The sequence below is a fragment of the Takifugu flavidus genome, chromosome 8 (genome assembly GCF_003711565.1).
Source record: "Takifugu flavidus isolate HTHZ2018 chromosome 8, ASM371156v2, whole genome shotgun sequence".
In the NCBI taxonomy this organism is placed as follows: Eukaryota; Metazoa; Chordata; class Actinopteri; order Tetraodontiformes; family Tetraodontidae; genus Takifugu; species Takifugu flavidus.
In genome coordinates, this window is record NC_079527.1 from 10,868,449 (window position 1) to 10,885,519 (window position 17,071).

Sequence of the window (17,071 nt, forward strand, 5' to 3'; positions counted from 1 at the left end):
GCAGCGCAAGATAAACATGTTTAAATATGAAAAATCAACGCGGCGCAATCAATCGGCATTTTGTTGAAAAATGTGTGTGGTCAATTATAAAAATAAAGGGAACATGTTGACAGGGGCAGCGAAAGTGTGTTTTGACTGCTACTGTCAAGGGAGCTTCCCCCCTCTAAACTTTACACAGTAGATGGTTCCGCCTCAGCGACTCTGCCCTGGATACGTGCACGTCTGTATGTGTTTAAATGTGTGCACTCAGCGATCAACCTCTGCTAAATACTAATTACTGAATACTTAGTACGGATGCCCTTTCTATTGAGTCCCTTTAGTATAAACATTCATTATGGCTCTGTCTCTCCTTTGTAGATGCCATCATTATTATTCCATTGCAGCCCCCGAGGAGTGAGGCAGAGCTGAGGCCGAGGCTGGACCAGGCTGGGGGAGAAAACACTGCAGAAACAGCAGTGCCAGGACCTGGGAATGCACACAAGTGATATTTGTGCACGGAGATCAAAAAGCGTTTACCTTTAGATGTTTCCCTGATATGAATATTCAACATCCTTATTGAAATCTAATTTGGGTCTCCTTGTCTCAGGGGTCTTTTCATCAGTGCCTGTTGCCCGAGGCCACTACTGATTGACAGCCAAACTTTAGTAAAGAGCAAGCCGGGGAAAAAAGGGGAGATCTAGTGGCGTTAGAGATGTAAAGCGGCGTGAAGCTAGGGGGAGGCAGGAGCAGATGAGTGGAGGGGGTACTGTGAGAGGTGGGGGTGGGGGTATTTAACCTCATTGTGTGCATGCACAAACAGAATGCTGCAGACATATATTAACTAATTATTATGAAGTACTTAACCATTTATCTCTCTCCAACCACGACAGTATGGGTATTATTATTATTGCAGGTTGTACGATTATTCCTTTTTTCGTGTGTGTGTGTGTGTGTGTGTGTGTGTGTGAGGCTGGTTCATGACTCTGGACAGCACGGGTGGATGCAGTTTCGTGCATGAACTGAATTTCTTTATAGTTTTTAAACAACCCCACCTCAGAATGATGCATTTCTGTTCATATTCTCATTTAATGCTTCACGTTTATGTGACTTACATTTGACCCAAAATGGAAAAAAAAGAAATTGTGCACAAATGATGATGATTTTCTTTCACTTTCCAGTCATGGAAATAATTCGATGCTCATTGCTGAAGGCGGAGCACCATATTGTCTTCTAAAAATACTTTTCTAAACATTTGTTATTGGAGACTATTTGTGTTGAAGGATCTGTGAACTTCGTAACCGTTGGTTTGGAAGAAACGCGAGAAGGAAGCTCTGCACTCCCAGCCTGACTGCAGGCTAGAGATGGCGTGAAATGATGGAGCACATTTGGATCTGTGTTTTTCTGCCTTAAACACACACAAAAACACAAACTAGCCCCCCATAAACAAACACTGCAGAGAAATATTCTACACAACTTAAACTTGACTGATTTCTCTCTCTCTCTCTCTCTCACACACACACACACACACACACACACACACACACAGGAGTCCTCATCTGGCCAGTGGACTGAGCATGGTTTAATGTTGTGTATTTGTATTATTGTGCAGGTGTGGGTCTCGTCCCTCAGGGTTCCATTAAAATGGTGGTAGCTTCATTTGCTCTTTAGCTGAAGCACAGGCCATATGTCTGGCAGGAAAAACAGCTGATGGGGATTAATTGACAGAAATCAACATATTTGGGTTTGCATGTGTGCGGCTGTGCTGATGCGGGACACGCTTGGGAAGTGGGGGATCCCGTTCAAGGGATCAGATGTATCGGAAGAGCGTCGAAACAATGAGCTGGGAAATAAAGGACAAGAATACATCAAAAACCAGAGACGAGAGAGGAAGAGGTAAGGACGGCAATAACCAACAGTGTAAAGGATTCCCTTAATTTGAGGGCTGTCCTTCAATCCAGTAATGCTGCCACGTTCTCTTGGAGTCTCAAACAACATAACAATCACAGCACAGCTGCTATGGTAAAAAAAAATCACCTGGTTTAGACCATTTCCCTCGTTAATTGATGCTGAAAATAAGAACTAGGGCTGCTGAAACACTTCTTGCATGTAGTTTTTAAAAAAAGAATGTTTAAAAGTAGTTTCAAGTCACGAGGGATAACCCAACATTAGGCTAACAGGCGCAATGCAATTAGCACATAAAACCTGTCAATGGCCCCGGCTATCACAGCCCTCTGAGGAGCGACAGACTTTTAAAGCCTCCTGATCTACTACTACAATGTGATTAATCCTCGCTACACAATGACCGTTCTTAAAACTAGGCCTCTGTATCATATATGGAAGTTTTGCTTAGCGCTAATTAGCATTCAGATGAAGAACTAGGGAGACAGGCCCCCTCCACCACAGAGGAAGGACATGGGATGAGATGGCGACACAGTGAAATGTCATTAACTTGATGTTAATTACTAATTAATGGGGCTATTCCATTTACATGTATCTCTGGCTCACTGGTGGGGCCTGCCTTTACTGGGTTATTCTGACTAGTCTACAAGTTGGGGGAGGGTCTATCTCCCATTTTCCTCCGCACACACACACACCCCTTGCAATGTTTCATCTCTGCTAATTAAATAGTGGGCCACTCATCATGATTATGTCTGCTTTTTACAACACCATTTTGAGACAGCGAGAGCACTCCAATAAGTGACCGACCACCTTTCGACTGCCTGATATGAACTGCACATCAAAAACCAAATTTACTGCCAACTCTGCTGACTTCTATCAGACTTGTTACTTTCAATTGCCTGTGACCCCCCCCCCCCCCTTTCTTTTCATCGCCACACAGCAGCCACAAATCTCCATGGCAACCCGAGCCACTCGGTCCCATGAGAAAGGGAGTGGGCTGAGTTGACTAGCGTCTGGACGCTAGCACGTGGGCAGTGCCAGCACACCAACATGGCACACAGCATTCTGCCATATGGTGCCATCGCATACGTCCTTGCAGGCCCAGGCTCAAGAACCAGGCCCTGATGTGAGCTGCTGGTCCGAACGGGACATATCAACACCGGGACCCATTTGATCCGTGAGCTGTTAGAGTCAGACGTGACAGGCGTGAAATGCGAGCACTAGTTTCTCTACTCACACACCTGTTTGTTTCCTGTGATGTAAATCACACCACCTACAGATAAATGCGGGCCCCTCGACTAGCTGGGACCTTCAACCACATTTGGTGTTGTTTTTAAAATGACGCAAGGTTTTTCTTACAAGGACAAACATTTTCAGCCTCACGTGGCAGAGTTTGCTCGATGAGACCTTGTCAGAATAAAAGATGTGGATTCTTTTGTTTCCAACTTCCTGCAGACCAGCTGACAAAAGCCAGCAGAAAAGTTCACTATAAGCTGAATTTCTGGATTAGCTTGGCTTTTTAGATTTATGAAGAAGCTGGTTTTAGGGGAGCATAGATTGGATCTTTAGGTGGCTCACACATCTGTCTGGACTAGCTTGATGATGGATAATATCAACAATAAGAACAAAGGAATGGCAGTAAAACTTTCACCTCAGTTGTGGTCTAGGAGCCATGTGTGGGCTCCAGTAGTGATACGGTGCTGCCTCTCTGTGGCACTAAAGAGGAAATACATGCAATATGAGGGAAAAATATAGTTTTATTCCAGATTAATATATGTATGTAAATACAAAGTACCAGATCTTAAGGGTGTGGCAGCGCTACATGTTTGTCATATGTTTACGTTATCAACAGTTTTCCGGAGGCTGTGATAAATGGTTAAAAAAATAAATGGTAATTGCTTTGATAGCGTGTAAAACAGATGTGATGAAGGCAGCTGCGAATGACACATCTGCAAAGACGGGTGTGCAAATGCATTTTTATGAAACAAAACATACAGGTGGATTCCAAATCCAACTGACAGATACACCATAGAATACTCTTTACATTGATTTCAGCTGACGTGGAACTTCAAAGAACAAACCAATGTGGGGAAAAATAGCTCTCTCTTTAAAACACAAGAGTCAAGTTCTTACCTTCTTAAGCCTGTATTTTTGAAACACTGAACACTCCATCAATCATTTCATATATATCACTTTCTATACGCAGACACCCCTCAACCAAAAGTAGAGCGTTAACAACACATTTCTAATAGACCCCCCACGTCTTCCTGAAATATCACTGAATGACAGAGAAGACACAAAGCTGTCAGAGAAGCCTAAAAGGACGACTGGACAATGATAAATAAATAACACGGTGGGGTCACAGTGAGCATTTTGGGGTCCTCCTGCCGCTTCATCAGGCACAAACTAAATGCATAGACTAGAATGATCAGTCAGTCCAGAAAACTAATGAATGCTACAGAATCGCTCAGCAACCTCCAGCTGTGCGCGTCTCAATGCCACTCGAGCACCATCAGACAGTTTCTTAAATATCACGGAGTCAACAGTCACTCTGAAAAGCTGGAAAATCAGCTCGTCTCGTTTACAGTAAGGCAACAGCGTGGGCGTTCCGCTCATCTAACCCCTCCCTACCGGCAGGAAAGTGCTCCGAGAGGACTGAAGTCTTGGGATCATAGCTGTGATCATTGAATCTAAAATATACGCGCGTGTGTGTGTACACACACATTTAATTCCAACTAATTCATACACAGAGGTTCTTTTACAAAAGCCAAATAAATATACATGATTAGAATAATTAACAGAGGTATTTCTTTTCCATGTCATCACACAGAAAGAAAACTCAGTTTTGGTCTGTCTGTGCAAAGCAACTTGTTCTGTGGACAAAAACAACTTCCAGCGAAGCCTTGTGCTCCAGGTAGAAAACTCTCAGTAACAAAGAAGTGAGCCCGTATCGGCGGAGGGGAGGACTACAGTACATCAGGTAATCATTCACAAAGTTAGAGTGCTCGCCAGGCAATTAATAGTTCACTAATGAGGTGTCACTCAGTGGATGGTGGGTGAGTGGGGAGCGCTAATGAAAGGCTGCAGATGCGCCAGGCTGGACTCCGTCCGTGACACCCGCCACGTTCTCGCGCCACCTCCTGCATTTCCGCAGGCGCGTCAAGTCTGACACGAGGCTCCTACACACGTCTGCTGACGCCCGGGATGAAAATTCTCATGAATCGCTCCTCGCGCGAGCCAACACTCTGACTCCTGCTTTTTCCCCCCGTTGGCGTTATTTACAACCGCTCAAGGGCTTCCTCCGTGCAAGCAAACCTGAGTCTTTTACGCCGATGTTCTCCAAAATACCAGTAGTCCGGGTGTGTGTGTGTGTGTGTGTGTGGGGGGGGGGGGGGGGGGGTCATGTCTTCCATGGAAGTTGTGCTCTAGTTTTGCAAAAGCGACGGCTTAGATGTGGATGTTGGGGTGGCGGTCTTTACTCGTGTCAATGTCGACCCGGCGGGCCTCAGCAAAGGCCAGGAAGGTGCAGAGGCCCAGCAGGTTGACCGTTGTGATGAGGGCAAACACAGTCGCCCACGAGCCTGTGGTCTCGATGAGATACCCCGAGAAATACACCATGAGGACCCCTGCAGAGGGAGACAAAGTGGCTGTGATGCGTTTTGCTAGCGTTCGCAACAAAGCAAGACCCAGGATCTGCTATGAAATATTTGTTTCTACGGAGACAGGGCGCTCCTCCCGGGAACATCAATCATCTTTCCCTCTGCGTTTCGGTCTGACACCAGTTCAGCTCGGTTACGCTCCCTTGATGTAAAATGTGGAGCAAAGCTGAGCCTGACTGACAGGAAATACTCACGCTAAGCAGCCTGAATTTGGAGAACAAGATCGTGGATTGGCAAAACAGTTTGGAGTGAAATTATACAGACGAGGGGCTCACCTGAGAACGCTCCACAAGTGTTCATGATGCCTGCCAGAGAAATGCAGACAGATGTAAAAACAGACGGTTCAAGCCAATAAAATTACCCACGTTTGATTTAGCTCACCAAATAAAGCTCCAGCGCACGAGGGAGCCAGATCCTGAACATTAACAGACACCCCACTGTGGAAAAAAATGAACGGAGAAATCAATTAATTAAACAACGATTCATACGAACCTATTATTAATGAAAGAGAATGTGGTTGGCGAGGTGTAAAAAAAAAAAAAAATCACATGATACGAGCACTAGTTTTCGCTTCAGACAGTAAATCGGATCAGATGGGGGGAAAAGACCTTGATAAAGACGTCTCTACTCTGTGCCAGTACCTGTGACTGAAGGTGGCGAGGCCCATGGTGGAGGACACAAACGCAACAGCCCAGGGGAAGGTGGTTTGACCACAGAGCAGGAGGGTGAACACACTGCACACACCCATGGAGAAAAACTAGCACACACATAAAACGACAATCAGATTGGATGCAGACATGCAAAGTGGACACAATGAGACGGGAGACGACTCGGTCTATATTAGCTCATCAAACTCATTACCTGCATTAACTTCCTCACGGACGTGGTGTCGTAGCCTGTGGAGACCAGAGAATATGTAGCTTTCAATACAAGATAGACTCAATCCCAAGAGGCTCTCGCAATTTTGGGTCAGCTTTCGATTCTTTTTTTGTGCTCTTAAGGTGAAACTGAAGGGAAACAAATGTGTTTTGCTCATCCCTCCTTGGGTAACCAACCTTGGCTGATGAGGTGGTCCGATAGACACCCACTGAAGAGGGACGAAGGTATGGCCACCAACCAGGGGATCACATTGAATATCCAACCCTGGAGGGAGAACACAACATCACTGAGCAGGCTAACAGCGAGCAGAAACAGTCGGGTCATGTCTCGCTCAACAGGTGGCCTTTCTACTTCTGTTAGACTACTTCAGCTAGAGTGGATGAGTAGCTAGCATGTTAACGGCAGCATTTTGAGCATAGAGCTGTTTTATCCTCATTTCAGCAACTGTTGTCAGTTCAGAATGTTGGAGAGCACTGAAAAGTTAAACATGAGCTGACTAGAGGGCACACCCAAAAGTTAAAAAGCAAACAAGTGGGAATTTAAAATGACAAAGATGGTAAATATAAAAAGCATTTCTATTGCGTCTAAAATGACTGAACCCTCCCTGTTGTGGTGTTTGGACTGTTACAAAGCGCTGCCTAATTTTGACTAACCCTATTTTCAAGCCCGTGCGCGCTTCCATACATCCCAGGTGGTGTCATTTCAGTTTGGGGGGGTTTAGGGATCCACAGTGCAGTGGAATGTCTGATTCACTGCATCGCCCTCATACTTGTTCAGTTTAATGTAGGTGGTGCAAAGAATAAGTACAGAGAAGTGGGTCACAACAGAGGGTCGACATGCCAAAAAGTACAAACCTGTCAGCTCCTCGTCAGTGTTCACACAGCACTATGCACGTGCACATTACCAAGATTTATCTGATATCTTTAATACATTTTATGTTGATGACACATCTAATGGATGACATAAATGCAGGGTGAACAGAGACGTCTGGTTACCTTGGAGTCTGGGAATGTGTCCCTAAAGAATGTCGGCAGCCATGACAATAGGGTGAAGAAGGTGCTCGCTGAGCAAAGATGTGTAATAATCACAGCACTGAAGATGGACAAGGAAACAAACCAACAAAAACACAGTTTAACAAAGCACACCGTCGCGTATGATTATTAACACATGAGCTGGTAGAAAATGCTGGGATACGCGCACTTATGTGGATCCTATTTGTACTGAGAATTAGCATTTTTCGCTTACCAGTTAGACATTATCCTACCCATCGCTACTGGCAATATTCCTGTTTTCAGTTGTGAAAACGGTTACTAGCGCTGCTGCTGTGTAAACAGGTAAACACAGCTTTTATTCTGCCTTAAGGACAGAACTCACTTGTGTCTATCTGGAATTTATTCTCCATAAATGTCCAATTTGTTCCACTTTTAGAAATCTCAGAGGGCTAGGTTATTAGCTATCCCTGACTGGCATTACCATGGTTATAAAACAAGCTCATAAAACTAAGAATCCAGAAGTACAGTTAGGAAAAGCTGTAACCTGGAGGGGGAACATAAGAACAAACAAACCATTTTGCCCATAAGCAACTTTCAATAAGGTGATCTCACCAGACAGCAGGCTGTTTAAGGAGACGCAACCAGTGCCTTTTGGACAGTTTGGATTGGGATCCTCCGCTTCCCAGTGACTCCAGTGTGATGATCGGCCCTGAAAACAGAGATTAACAAAGACGTGGGCATAAGAGGGTGGCGACTAACCGTACAGGAAAGCAGCTGGAAGATAAGAGCGTGCACAGACAGGGCTGACTTTGCCTCCCACAAAATAGGTGTGCGTATTAAATACTAGGTGGTGCACAGGTGAGGGCAGATACTAGACCTGAGTTCTGACAGATGTTCAGCCATCAAGCAAACGATGTTGTTCCCAGTGGAACAATCAAACCTTCGCAAGGTGTCAAAATGATGCACAAGCCCAGACAAGTTCTACCAGCCTGACAGTCATGTTGCTACAATTACCCTGTCCCTTGAGCATGCATTTCCACATGCAGTAGGCCCAAAGCACTGCCAGGATTCCTGATATGTAGAAGACGCTCTCCCAGCCGTACAGCTCCAGCATGATGGATCCAGCGCCCCCGATGATCAGAGTGCTGAAAAATATTGTCATTGCGGTCAAAACAATAGAGAAATGGCCTGATTTACCACCAGAAAGCAATCAAATATCAAGCAAATGTAAGGAAAATGGCCCATACATCTGCATTTATCATCACTGAGAATCCCAAATGATTCACGGAAGACGGTAAGCACATCTCTCTTATGCTCCAGACGACGGTCATTTTCTACAACAAGCACTTAGCCCGTTCCCACAAATGGCCATTTATTGAACAACGGACTCACCCCAGGTAGGAGCCACTACTCACGGTGCTCATGAGGAAGCCTCGCTCACTTTCCACCACCTTCTGAGAGCACAGACTCGCCAGCGAGGGGTAATGGACTCCTAAAAATCAGGACATTCGGAGTAATCAGCTGATGTTTTAGAAATAACAGAATAGGAGCGTGATTCGTGTGGAGAACAGGAAAAAACAGTACAGTGCAAGAAGAGGAAACCAGGTGACTACAAGCACCTACGCCACAATGACGTCACTATTATGGGGTTTTTTACTGAGCAGTCCAGACACCAGCGGTGATTGAGATGGCAAAGGGTCACGGCTAGAATAAGGACAGCTGTGGTAAAGCTTCGAGGTGGAAGAGGAAGAAGAAAATATTTGTACCGAATGCAGAAGGTATCGATGCTGCTCAGCATTCTACCCTGAAGAGCACGTCTATTATTTCTTCAGGGTAGAATGCTGCTGAACTTCCTCATACCTTTAATGCGTTTTTTTATAAGCCCATGTTTACCAACTGTATCTGCTTAACAGTATCCAGTAGAAAAACCTGTCCACTTCCTGATTTCCCGACCTTCTCTAACGCGGGCACATTCATTCACCTTGCAACAAGCCCATGAGGAAGCGGGAAAGGGTCATTGAGAAGATCGGCTGGGAGCAGATGTGGGCCAGGATGGGGGTGAAGGCCGTCAGGGAGCCCCAGGCGGCGGCAGAAAGCAGGAGGACCTTCTCGCCTCCAACCCTGTGGGTCCACAAACCTCTCATTTGAATGACTGGCAAGCATTACGTGAAGTAACAGTGGCTCTTTTGTTTCTTACCTGTCGCTGACGTAGCCCCCGAACACTTGGGTGAAGCAGTAGCCCCAGAAGAAGCTGCCCAGCACCATTCCAGACTCTTTCTTGCTCCAACTGAACTTTTCCGCCAGGCTGACGGCACAGATGGGCATCGCCACACGTGCACAATAGAGGAGGCATGTCCCCAGCAAGAGCACCACCGTCCACACCCTTGCCAGTGGCCTGTGGAGGCAAAGAGCAGTGGACTTAACTTTAGCAACGTTGAAAAAAAAGTGTCTGAACTTTGGACTGGGAGGGAGGCTGACTCCACCAATGGGACGGCGGTGGGGGCTTTTGGGTGATATAAGAAATTTTAAAAAAAACATAAATAAATAAAATATCCTGCAATAGCCGATGAATTATGCCACAGCTGACATTCTCACGCATGAGTCAGGCGGTTTTAAAAGTTGCTTTCCTCTTGACACACCACTGCACACTCTCGTTTTAGCATCAGATAAGATCCGTATGCTGCCAAAAAGGACATCCTGTTTAAGAACAGGCTTAGACGCCATCGCTTTTTAAAAGTGGACACACTTTCCGACCTCCACAGACATCCCGGGGGCATTTGCATCCCCGCCGACCCGACCGAGACCCTTACCTGGACCAGTAGGCGCTGCTTTCAGCCCGCTTCTTGTAGGATCCTGCGGCCGCGATCTTGTCCGACGGATGGATTTCCTTGTGACAGACCAAATCTGGACTATGGATCTTGCCATATTTTTGAGTGACTGCCATTCAACGCGAGCTAACAGCAGCCTCCTCCCCTCAATCGGATCGCTGACTTTCGTTTTCTCTCTCTTTTTATTCTTTTTCTGGGCGATCAGTTCCAAAAGTAAAAACCCGGGCGGTCCAAAAACGCCTCGACCCTCCTAAAGTGGCTGCGGGCTCAGCTTACGAGGGGGGTCCCGACGAGAGTCATGTCCTGTAACGCGGGGCTGAGGAGATGTGCGGCCGGAGACCAGGCACCGAGGCTGGGGCTTGTTTTTCCTGATGCCCGAGGAGGGATCCACGTGTCAGTTTTCCCCCCTCCAGTCTCCTCCTGCTGACGACGACGCAGTTCTGCGCGTGATCGGTAGGGTTAATCAGGAAGTGATTTGTGAGCGCAGCAGCCTTTCCCTTCCTTCAGGGTCCGATCGTATAGATATGATCATCTGGCTAATATAGGCGCGCTGCTGCTTCCCAACACAGGGGACTTGTCTCCTCACCTGTCCTTGTGTCTGGGGGAAGGTGGACGCAGGAGCTGCTGTCCTGGGTGGGGGCCGACAGACAGATGCAACCCCCACTTCGGATTTTATCTTATTGTTTTTATCAATTTAAAGTAAGCACCGTGACCTTAACTCTCCGTGAAGCAAATATTTTTTAAAACCTGGATGCATGAACGTTTTAATGATTTTAATTGGGATATCTCATATGTTGGGTTCTACACACATCACTTTTTGGTTCAGTTCAATTGCTTGTTGGCACAAATTATCAGCTCAATTTATTTAGGCGCCTATAAACTGGGCGTCAGAATGGGGGAAGAGGGGGGGTTTAAGTGATGTGGTGTGGGAGGTGAGATGGGCAGACTGGTTCAAGATGAGAGAAAGGAAACCGTAACTCAAAAAGCCACTCCATACACCCCAGGAATGCACAATACCATCTAGAGCAGCAGAAGGCCACACCGGGGGTCACTCCTGTCGGCTAAGAACAGGAAACTCACACGCGAAATTGGACAGTAGAAGATTGGAATAGTGTTGCCTGGTCGTGATTTAAGCTGCAGCATTCAGATGGTCGCGTCAGAATTTGGCATAAAGACCATGAAAGCCTGGATCCATAATGCCTTGTGTCAACAGTTCAGGCTGCTGCTGGTGTAATGGTGTTGGGGGGATATTTTCTTGGCACACTTTGGGCCCCCTTGTACCGTTGTAATATTCTCCTTTTATCACAAATGGCTCACATCTCTTTCATCATCTCCCCAGACAACAGTCATTTCCAACGCTTTGGCCTTTCCTTGCACAGGGGCCATGCTAATCTCCCACGACTGACTCATCCTACCTAGGAATGGCGTGCCGTCTCCTAGCAGCACCTCTCTGTTTATTTACTCTTTGTTGTTGCTCCAAATAGCCAGAAACTAGCGGAAACTTATCAAGATGGTGAAGCATGAAACCTGTCACGCTAGGATAAGCACAGCTGTGGTGCAGCTACAAGCGAGGAGAGGTAGGAAAAATATAGTGCCACTGCTATTTAGACAGGTTTTCTACCTTAACAATAATCAATAAAAATCAGCAAAGCCTTTTGTTACAATTTTCACGTTCTAAAAACTCACTTTTATTGGTATATCTCAGCAACAAAGCACCAATTTGCCAATGATGCCCTACAGGTGAATAATGTAAAACTGTAAATGCATCTGTATACAGCACTAGTCAACACAGAAATATTCTTTCACATCTTTTTAATAAAATGGTGATGTTATATAGCTGTATCAAACTGAGGTCTTTCAGCGTGCAGTCAGTTTTTAGGATTTAAGGAGCCTTTCACTTCATTTACCTATGATATATAGTTCAAATATTAGCAATATTTAAAAAATAAACTTATTTGAAATAATAATAATAATGTACATTTAACTTACTCACAGTTAAGAACATCCCAAAAACTACTCCCGTTACACAGAAAACTAGGCAAAAAATCTAGCATTTCTTTGTGTTTTTATGTATGAAATATGTATATTTGAGACAGGGATGTCAACTAAACCTATTTCCCTAATTGCCAAACATTTTCTCACATGCTGAAGCCTAATTTAGGCTTTATTCACAGTCTCCTGTGCATAAACCTTTCCCTGCCAACAGACAGGAAAATCAGATAACCAGTTTTACATAAACAAATATGTAAATGACAAGGTAAGCTAATATATGCAGCAACATTTCCATAGTTGTTCATGTTCAGAATCCAGTTTATGCAAAGTAAATTATTGAAATATAAACCTTTTTTTAAAAAAAAAAAAAAGAGAGAGAGAACTAAATACATTGTATAAATAGCTAAAGGAAATGTGTCTGTTTTATAACGAAGTGGTGTTTTTCCCCCGCTCTGGTCCTTATTTTGGCTCCTCAATAGTTCCTTTGCTGAGGTCTGTCATCTTGGGATACTTCACTTTCTTTTGGTCCAGTTCATTTTGAACCCACAGAAGCAGTTTAAGGAGTTTGGCCAGCTTAGGCGTAGATTCTCTGTTTTCATAGTCTAGTACACACTGATTCACTTCACTCCACACCTGAAATATTGAGGGACAAACAAACATGTGCATGAAAAAAAAGAGTTATTAGAATGGAAAATGAAACTTCAGAAGAGAAGAGATGGTTGTAAGAGTTTTACTGATTATGTGTTGACTCTACCTTTTGTCTCTGCATCATATTGAGCAGATCCCCGAAAGGCGACTCTTCAGGATTGTCAAACGCCAGCAGGGCCAGGGTCCTCTCCATTTCAGTCAGACATTCTCGGCTCTCCTCGCCTTGCTCTGCTAACTGAGACTGTGCAAATTCAAGGGCAGCTTCTGTCTCCCTCAAGCGAATCAGCTCAATGAGATGCTGCTGCTGCAAGTGCAAATACAAAATTAAGGAACTAATTTAACACATGTGATATTTCCAGCGGACGTTTAAACTACAGATACCTGAAAACTAAGGGCTTCTTACCTGCAGGTGGAAATAGAGGTAGCGGTTTGTATCCAACAGTTCTGGGTGCAGACTGTTGATCAGGGCAATGGCATCCTGAATCTGGCCTTTCAAGATCATCTCTCGGATCTTAATTCTTTCATCCAGGGAATCCAAGTCCACACTAGGCTCGATTCCGGACTCTACCCTGAATTTCTCTGCTGCCTCTTTGAAGCCCTCTGTTACACAAGCAGTGTCACGCAATCAAGATCGGGTCACTTTCAGATATTGGTGCATTAACGGATACATCACCTGTGACGAGGTAATTCATGATGAGTCGGTTCATATCAGCTCGCTGAATGTGCACATTGTTGACTTTGTCCATCCATTCTTCTCTCGTCACGTCCTCCGGTTTCTCGGAATAACTCATTATTATAACCTAAGCAGCAGAGGATGATTTTCGTGTCAGTAATCAGATCTACTTAGAGAAAGGCAAGCTAAAATCCTGTTGACAACGTTTATTCTTACGACACTGATTAACAATCGTTCAGGCCTTCAATGAAATCCAAAACATTGTAGCCTTACTGTGGTCAATAGAAATAAAAACATTGACATCTGCAGCCTTTCTGCACACTTATCGCATACACATGAATTTCGAATATGATTAGAAGCCTTTTTTCCACATGCGAGAACGATTTTATGTGACTCTTTTAAACTATTTAATGCAAAGTACCTTTAAATTTTGTCGCTACTGCCAAAGCTAGCAGCTAGCGGCTAGGAGTTTTCTTCGACACTGGAGCTCATTTCCGGTACCGTAAACTACCCAGTACAGTACTACTGCCCCCTAGTGTACATGAAAAATATTTCAAGTTTATTTAAGAAGTAGACATGTTATTGTCGCTGTACGTTATGTTTAAAATATACATTTAATCAATTCTTCATTAATGCATACTTGCAATATAGTTAAAGTATAGAATTGTAATACAAACATCTTAATTTGATTGGTCAGGGGACACTTTCTTCCACTTCCTGTTTAGTTTTGTCCAGGGGTTTCAGGCACTAATTTAAGTAATTTAATGTTAATGATTTAGGCCAATTAAAAAAGAGAGATGGCACGTCTCGATTACAAAAGAAGGTAAAAGATCATTAAAAGAAATAACTGTAAAAAGTTAATAAAATAATTTGTATAAGGTACATGTAAACCACGGCAAGCACCGATTTTCAACAATAAACTAAATTAATCACAGCCCATGTAATTAAAAATTTTCAGGACTTTGAAAGAGCAGAGACCACCACACAGCCAGCCTACAGACCCAGTTTCTATTTTCTGTAGGACAGTTAAATATCACAACTTTTCGGTAAATTATGTATTTAAATTCACAGCAGGTCATAAATCAAAAAATCTAAGTCATAATTTTTAAAATAGAACGCCTGCAGGGTGATGAAGATTAATGCCCCGAGTTGGGTGTGCTGTATCAGATCTGCCAGACTGACTTAAAGTGAACATCTACTGTATCTGGTGCTGTATTTTTCAATCGATAATAGTAAAAAACAAAAATACATTTTGACAATAGTATTGCCAAGACATTCCTTATGTGTGACATCATCTGTAAGCACATAACCACGAACCAATCCCTTACAAATCCCTGTGAAACATCACATAAAAACAACTTTTTTTTTTTTGGAGAATTGATAAGCAGAAGATTATCAACAGCCACGTTTATTGGTTCAGGATTTTTTGCACCGCTGCAGCTAGCTAACATGTTAGCTCACTGTGAAAATGACATCAAATTTGTGTATGTAATTGATTCAGATATTGACCTTCAAAAATCTGAATCCCTGAACCTCCCCTTCATCTCTTCCCTTTATATCACCTGCTAAAAAAAACCCAGCAGTGACGACAAATGCCACAGTTAAGCTCCTGGCAGGAAGTGCAAGTCAATGGTAAAGATGAAGGATTGAAGGTGGTGGACAAGCTGGAAGAGAAGCCACACTCTGTCTTTGTTTTTGGCTCAGCTCATAGGTGGGACACACCCGAGCTGCGCCGGTTTTGGAGGATCCAAACAATCTTGGCTGAAGATAAAACCAAATCTGCAGACCATCAGTTAGTTCAAGAAGGACATGGAGTCTGACCTCCGTGAAGGTCAGGCTCTGCTGCTTCTGACAGAGGTGGAGCAACCGACAAAGGAGCTGAACACTTGAGTCTGAGACAAACAACAAGGCACCCCAGAAAAATGACAGAACTTCGGAATCTGGTGAAGCCTTTCCTCCTATCTGGCAATATTTGTCAATGAAAAATTTCCATTAAAAACAACAAACACAGGATCCATTAGTGTGGCTGCACTCTGCTGTGATGGTGGGTCAGCTGTTGAGCGGAGGGTGGTGCCTGTGTGGGTTCAGATGACCCTATGTCAGACATTCGAGCAGCAGCATGGGAAGGGGCAGAGCCTCCACCTGTTGTGTGTTTATTCGGCAGTGGGCCAGGCGGCACAAGTGCTGTAAGCTGGCAATGCTAGGAGGACACTCCCAGAAGTGCACGCTACCGTCACAAGTCCCAGCCATAAGGACACTTTATGTAGAGAAGGCACAGAGAGGCCATTAGGCAGAGAGGCAATGGCCTGAGCCCGTTTCTTGATGCTCCAGAACCAAACCAGGTGGTCATCAGCAATGCTAGCAGTGTTGTGGCCATCGGCCTCTCCCCCTCTCTGTCTGTTTCCCGTCTGTGTTTCCCTGTCTGTTTATTTCCAGGCTTCCTTCCTGACTCTCCCCCTTCGGATGATCTACACACACCTGGAACTCAACTCCAGCCAATCGCCCCCACCTGCCTTCCGTTTTAAAAGCCTCGTCCACGTCTCATACTTCACCACTTTGTTGTTTAACTCAGCAAGTTGTGTGTGTCTGCTTTTGGGGTCTTGATTTGTGTCCGCAGTGTGTACCAACTCTGCCCTTTTGGTGGTCCCATACGATGATTCTGGTATCAGAGGAGGCTGTGGCCGACAGCACGCCGTCTGGTCAAAACCCACAGGACACCATGTTGTTGTGGTGCCCCTTCAGCTTTGGGATCAGCGTGTACCTATCCATGTTCCAGAGCAGGACTGCTTTACTGGCACTGACGGAGCAAAGAACAGAGGAGTCAGGGGAGAAGGCACTGCTGGAGACCTTGTTCTAATGCCCCTGCAGCTGTTTCACCATCTTACTTTTACCATATTTGAGGTCCCACACGTGCAGGTTTTTATCGGTGGAGGCAGAGACCAGCATCAGGCTGCCATCTGCAGCAAAGGTTTGATATCGTACGACCTCGGTGGTCTCTCAGATTCAGCAACAATGTTCCAGTGTAAACATCTCAGATCCTGATGTTCAGTCTGGTCCCCACCACCAGCTGGTCCTGTCCAAACTCCAAATGCAGCAGCTCTTTTTTTCAGGGAGCGAACAATCGAAGGCCAAGCCCTCCAAGGTTACAAGCTGTAACAACCATGGGCTAAACTTTAAAGCAATGCAAAGAAATGACCAAAGGACCAATAAAGAGGCCAAAGAATAAAATACATCTAGTTATCTTTATGGGCATAATATAAAAGGATGTTTTACTTGAATATTTCCTTTGATCCTGTCAATAACAGAACACAGTTTGAATGTTTTTGTCCTTTCCTAAAAGTTTGAGTTTTAAATCAATCTTGAATTTTGTCCATTTTACCCTCTTGTTAATTCTCAGTAAATGCACGCTGAATAAATTCTAAATTCCTTCCTGTAGTTTGTTTTCTTCACCAACACCTACTTCCTGCACCGCACAAAAATCTCAATGAGATAGTTCTTTTCATATATGTAGGTATGCATTGT

The 17,071-nt window shown here is 44.5% G+C and overlaps 2 protein-coding genes and 1 pseudogene across 3 annotated transcripts; all 3 read right to left on the reverse strand.

Moving 5' to 3' along the window:
* Positions 1 to 3,617: 3,617 nt before the first annotated feature.
* slc17a9b (solute carrier family 17 member 9b) lies at positions 3,618 to 10,761 on the reverse strand. Of its 2 annotated transcripts, none has more exons than XM_057040777.1 (13): positions 10,219 to 10,759; positions 9,606 to 9,803; positions 9,390 to 9,529; positions 8,801 to 8,900; positions 8,423 to 8,553; positions 8,021 to 8,117; positions 7,412 to 7,508; positions 6,593 to 6,680; positions 6,399 to 6,433; positions 6,179 to 6,294; positions 5,919 to 5,974; positions 5,813 to 5,842; positions 3,618 to 5,504 (listed from the first exon to the last, which is right to left on the reverse strand). In XM_057040777.1, the coding sequence occupies exons 1-13, from the start codon at positions 10,350 to 10,352 to the stop codon at positions 5,326 to 5,328; spliced, it is 1,401 nt and encodes a 466-aa protein (XP_056896757.1). In that variant the 5' UTR covers positions 10,353 to 10,759; the 3' UTR covers positions 3,618 to 5,325. The 2 variants fall into 2 exon arrangements, with proteins under 2 accessions (XP_056896757.1, XP_056896758.1); XM_057040778.1 differs by having other exon boundaries at positions 5,378 to 5,504; positions 5,732 to 5,842; positions 10,219 to 10,761.
* Positions 10,762 to 11,889: 1,128 nt separating this feature from the next.
* LOC130530000 (glucose-induced degradation protein 8-A homolog) lies at positions 11,890 to 14,064 on the reverse strand. Its single transcript, XM_057040779.1, has 5 exons — positions 13,971 to 14,064; positions 13,550 to 13,676; positions 13,280 to 13,476; positions 12,983 to 13,180; positions 11,890 to 12,861 (listed from the first exon to the last, which is right to left on the reverse strand). The coding sequence occupies exons 2-5, from the start codon at positions 13,665 to 13,667 to the stop codon at positions 12,688 to 12,690; spliced, it is 687 nt and encodes a 228-aa protein (XP_056896759.1). The 5' UTR covers positions 13,668 to 13,676; positions 13,971 to 14,064; the 3' UTR covers positions 11,890 to 12,687.
* Positions 14,065 to 16,117: 2,053 nt separating this feature from the next.
* Positions 16,118 to 17,068, reverse strand: LOC130529662 (WD repeat and SOCS box-containing protein 1-like; annotated as a pseudogene).
* Positions 17,069 to 17,071: the final 3 nt, after the last annotated feature.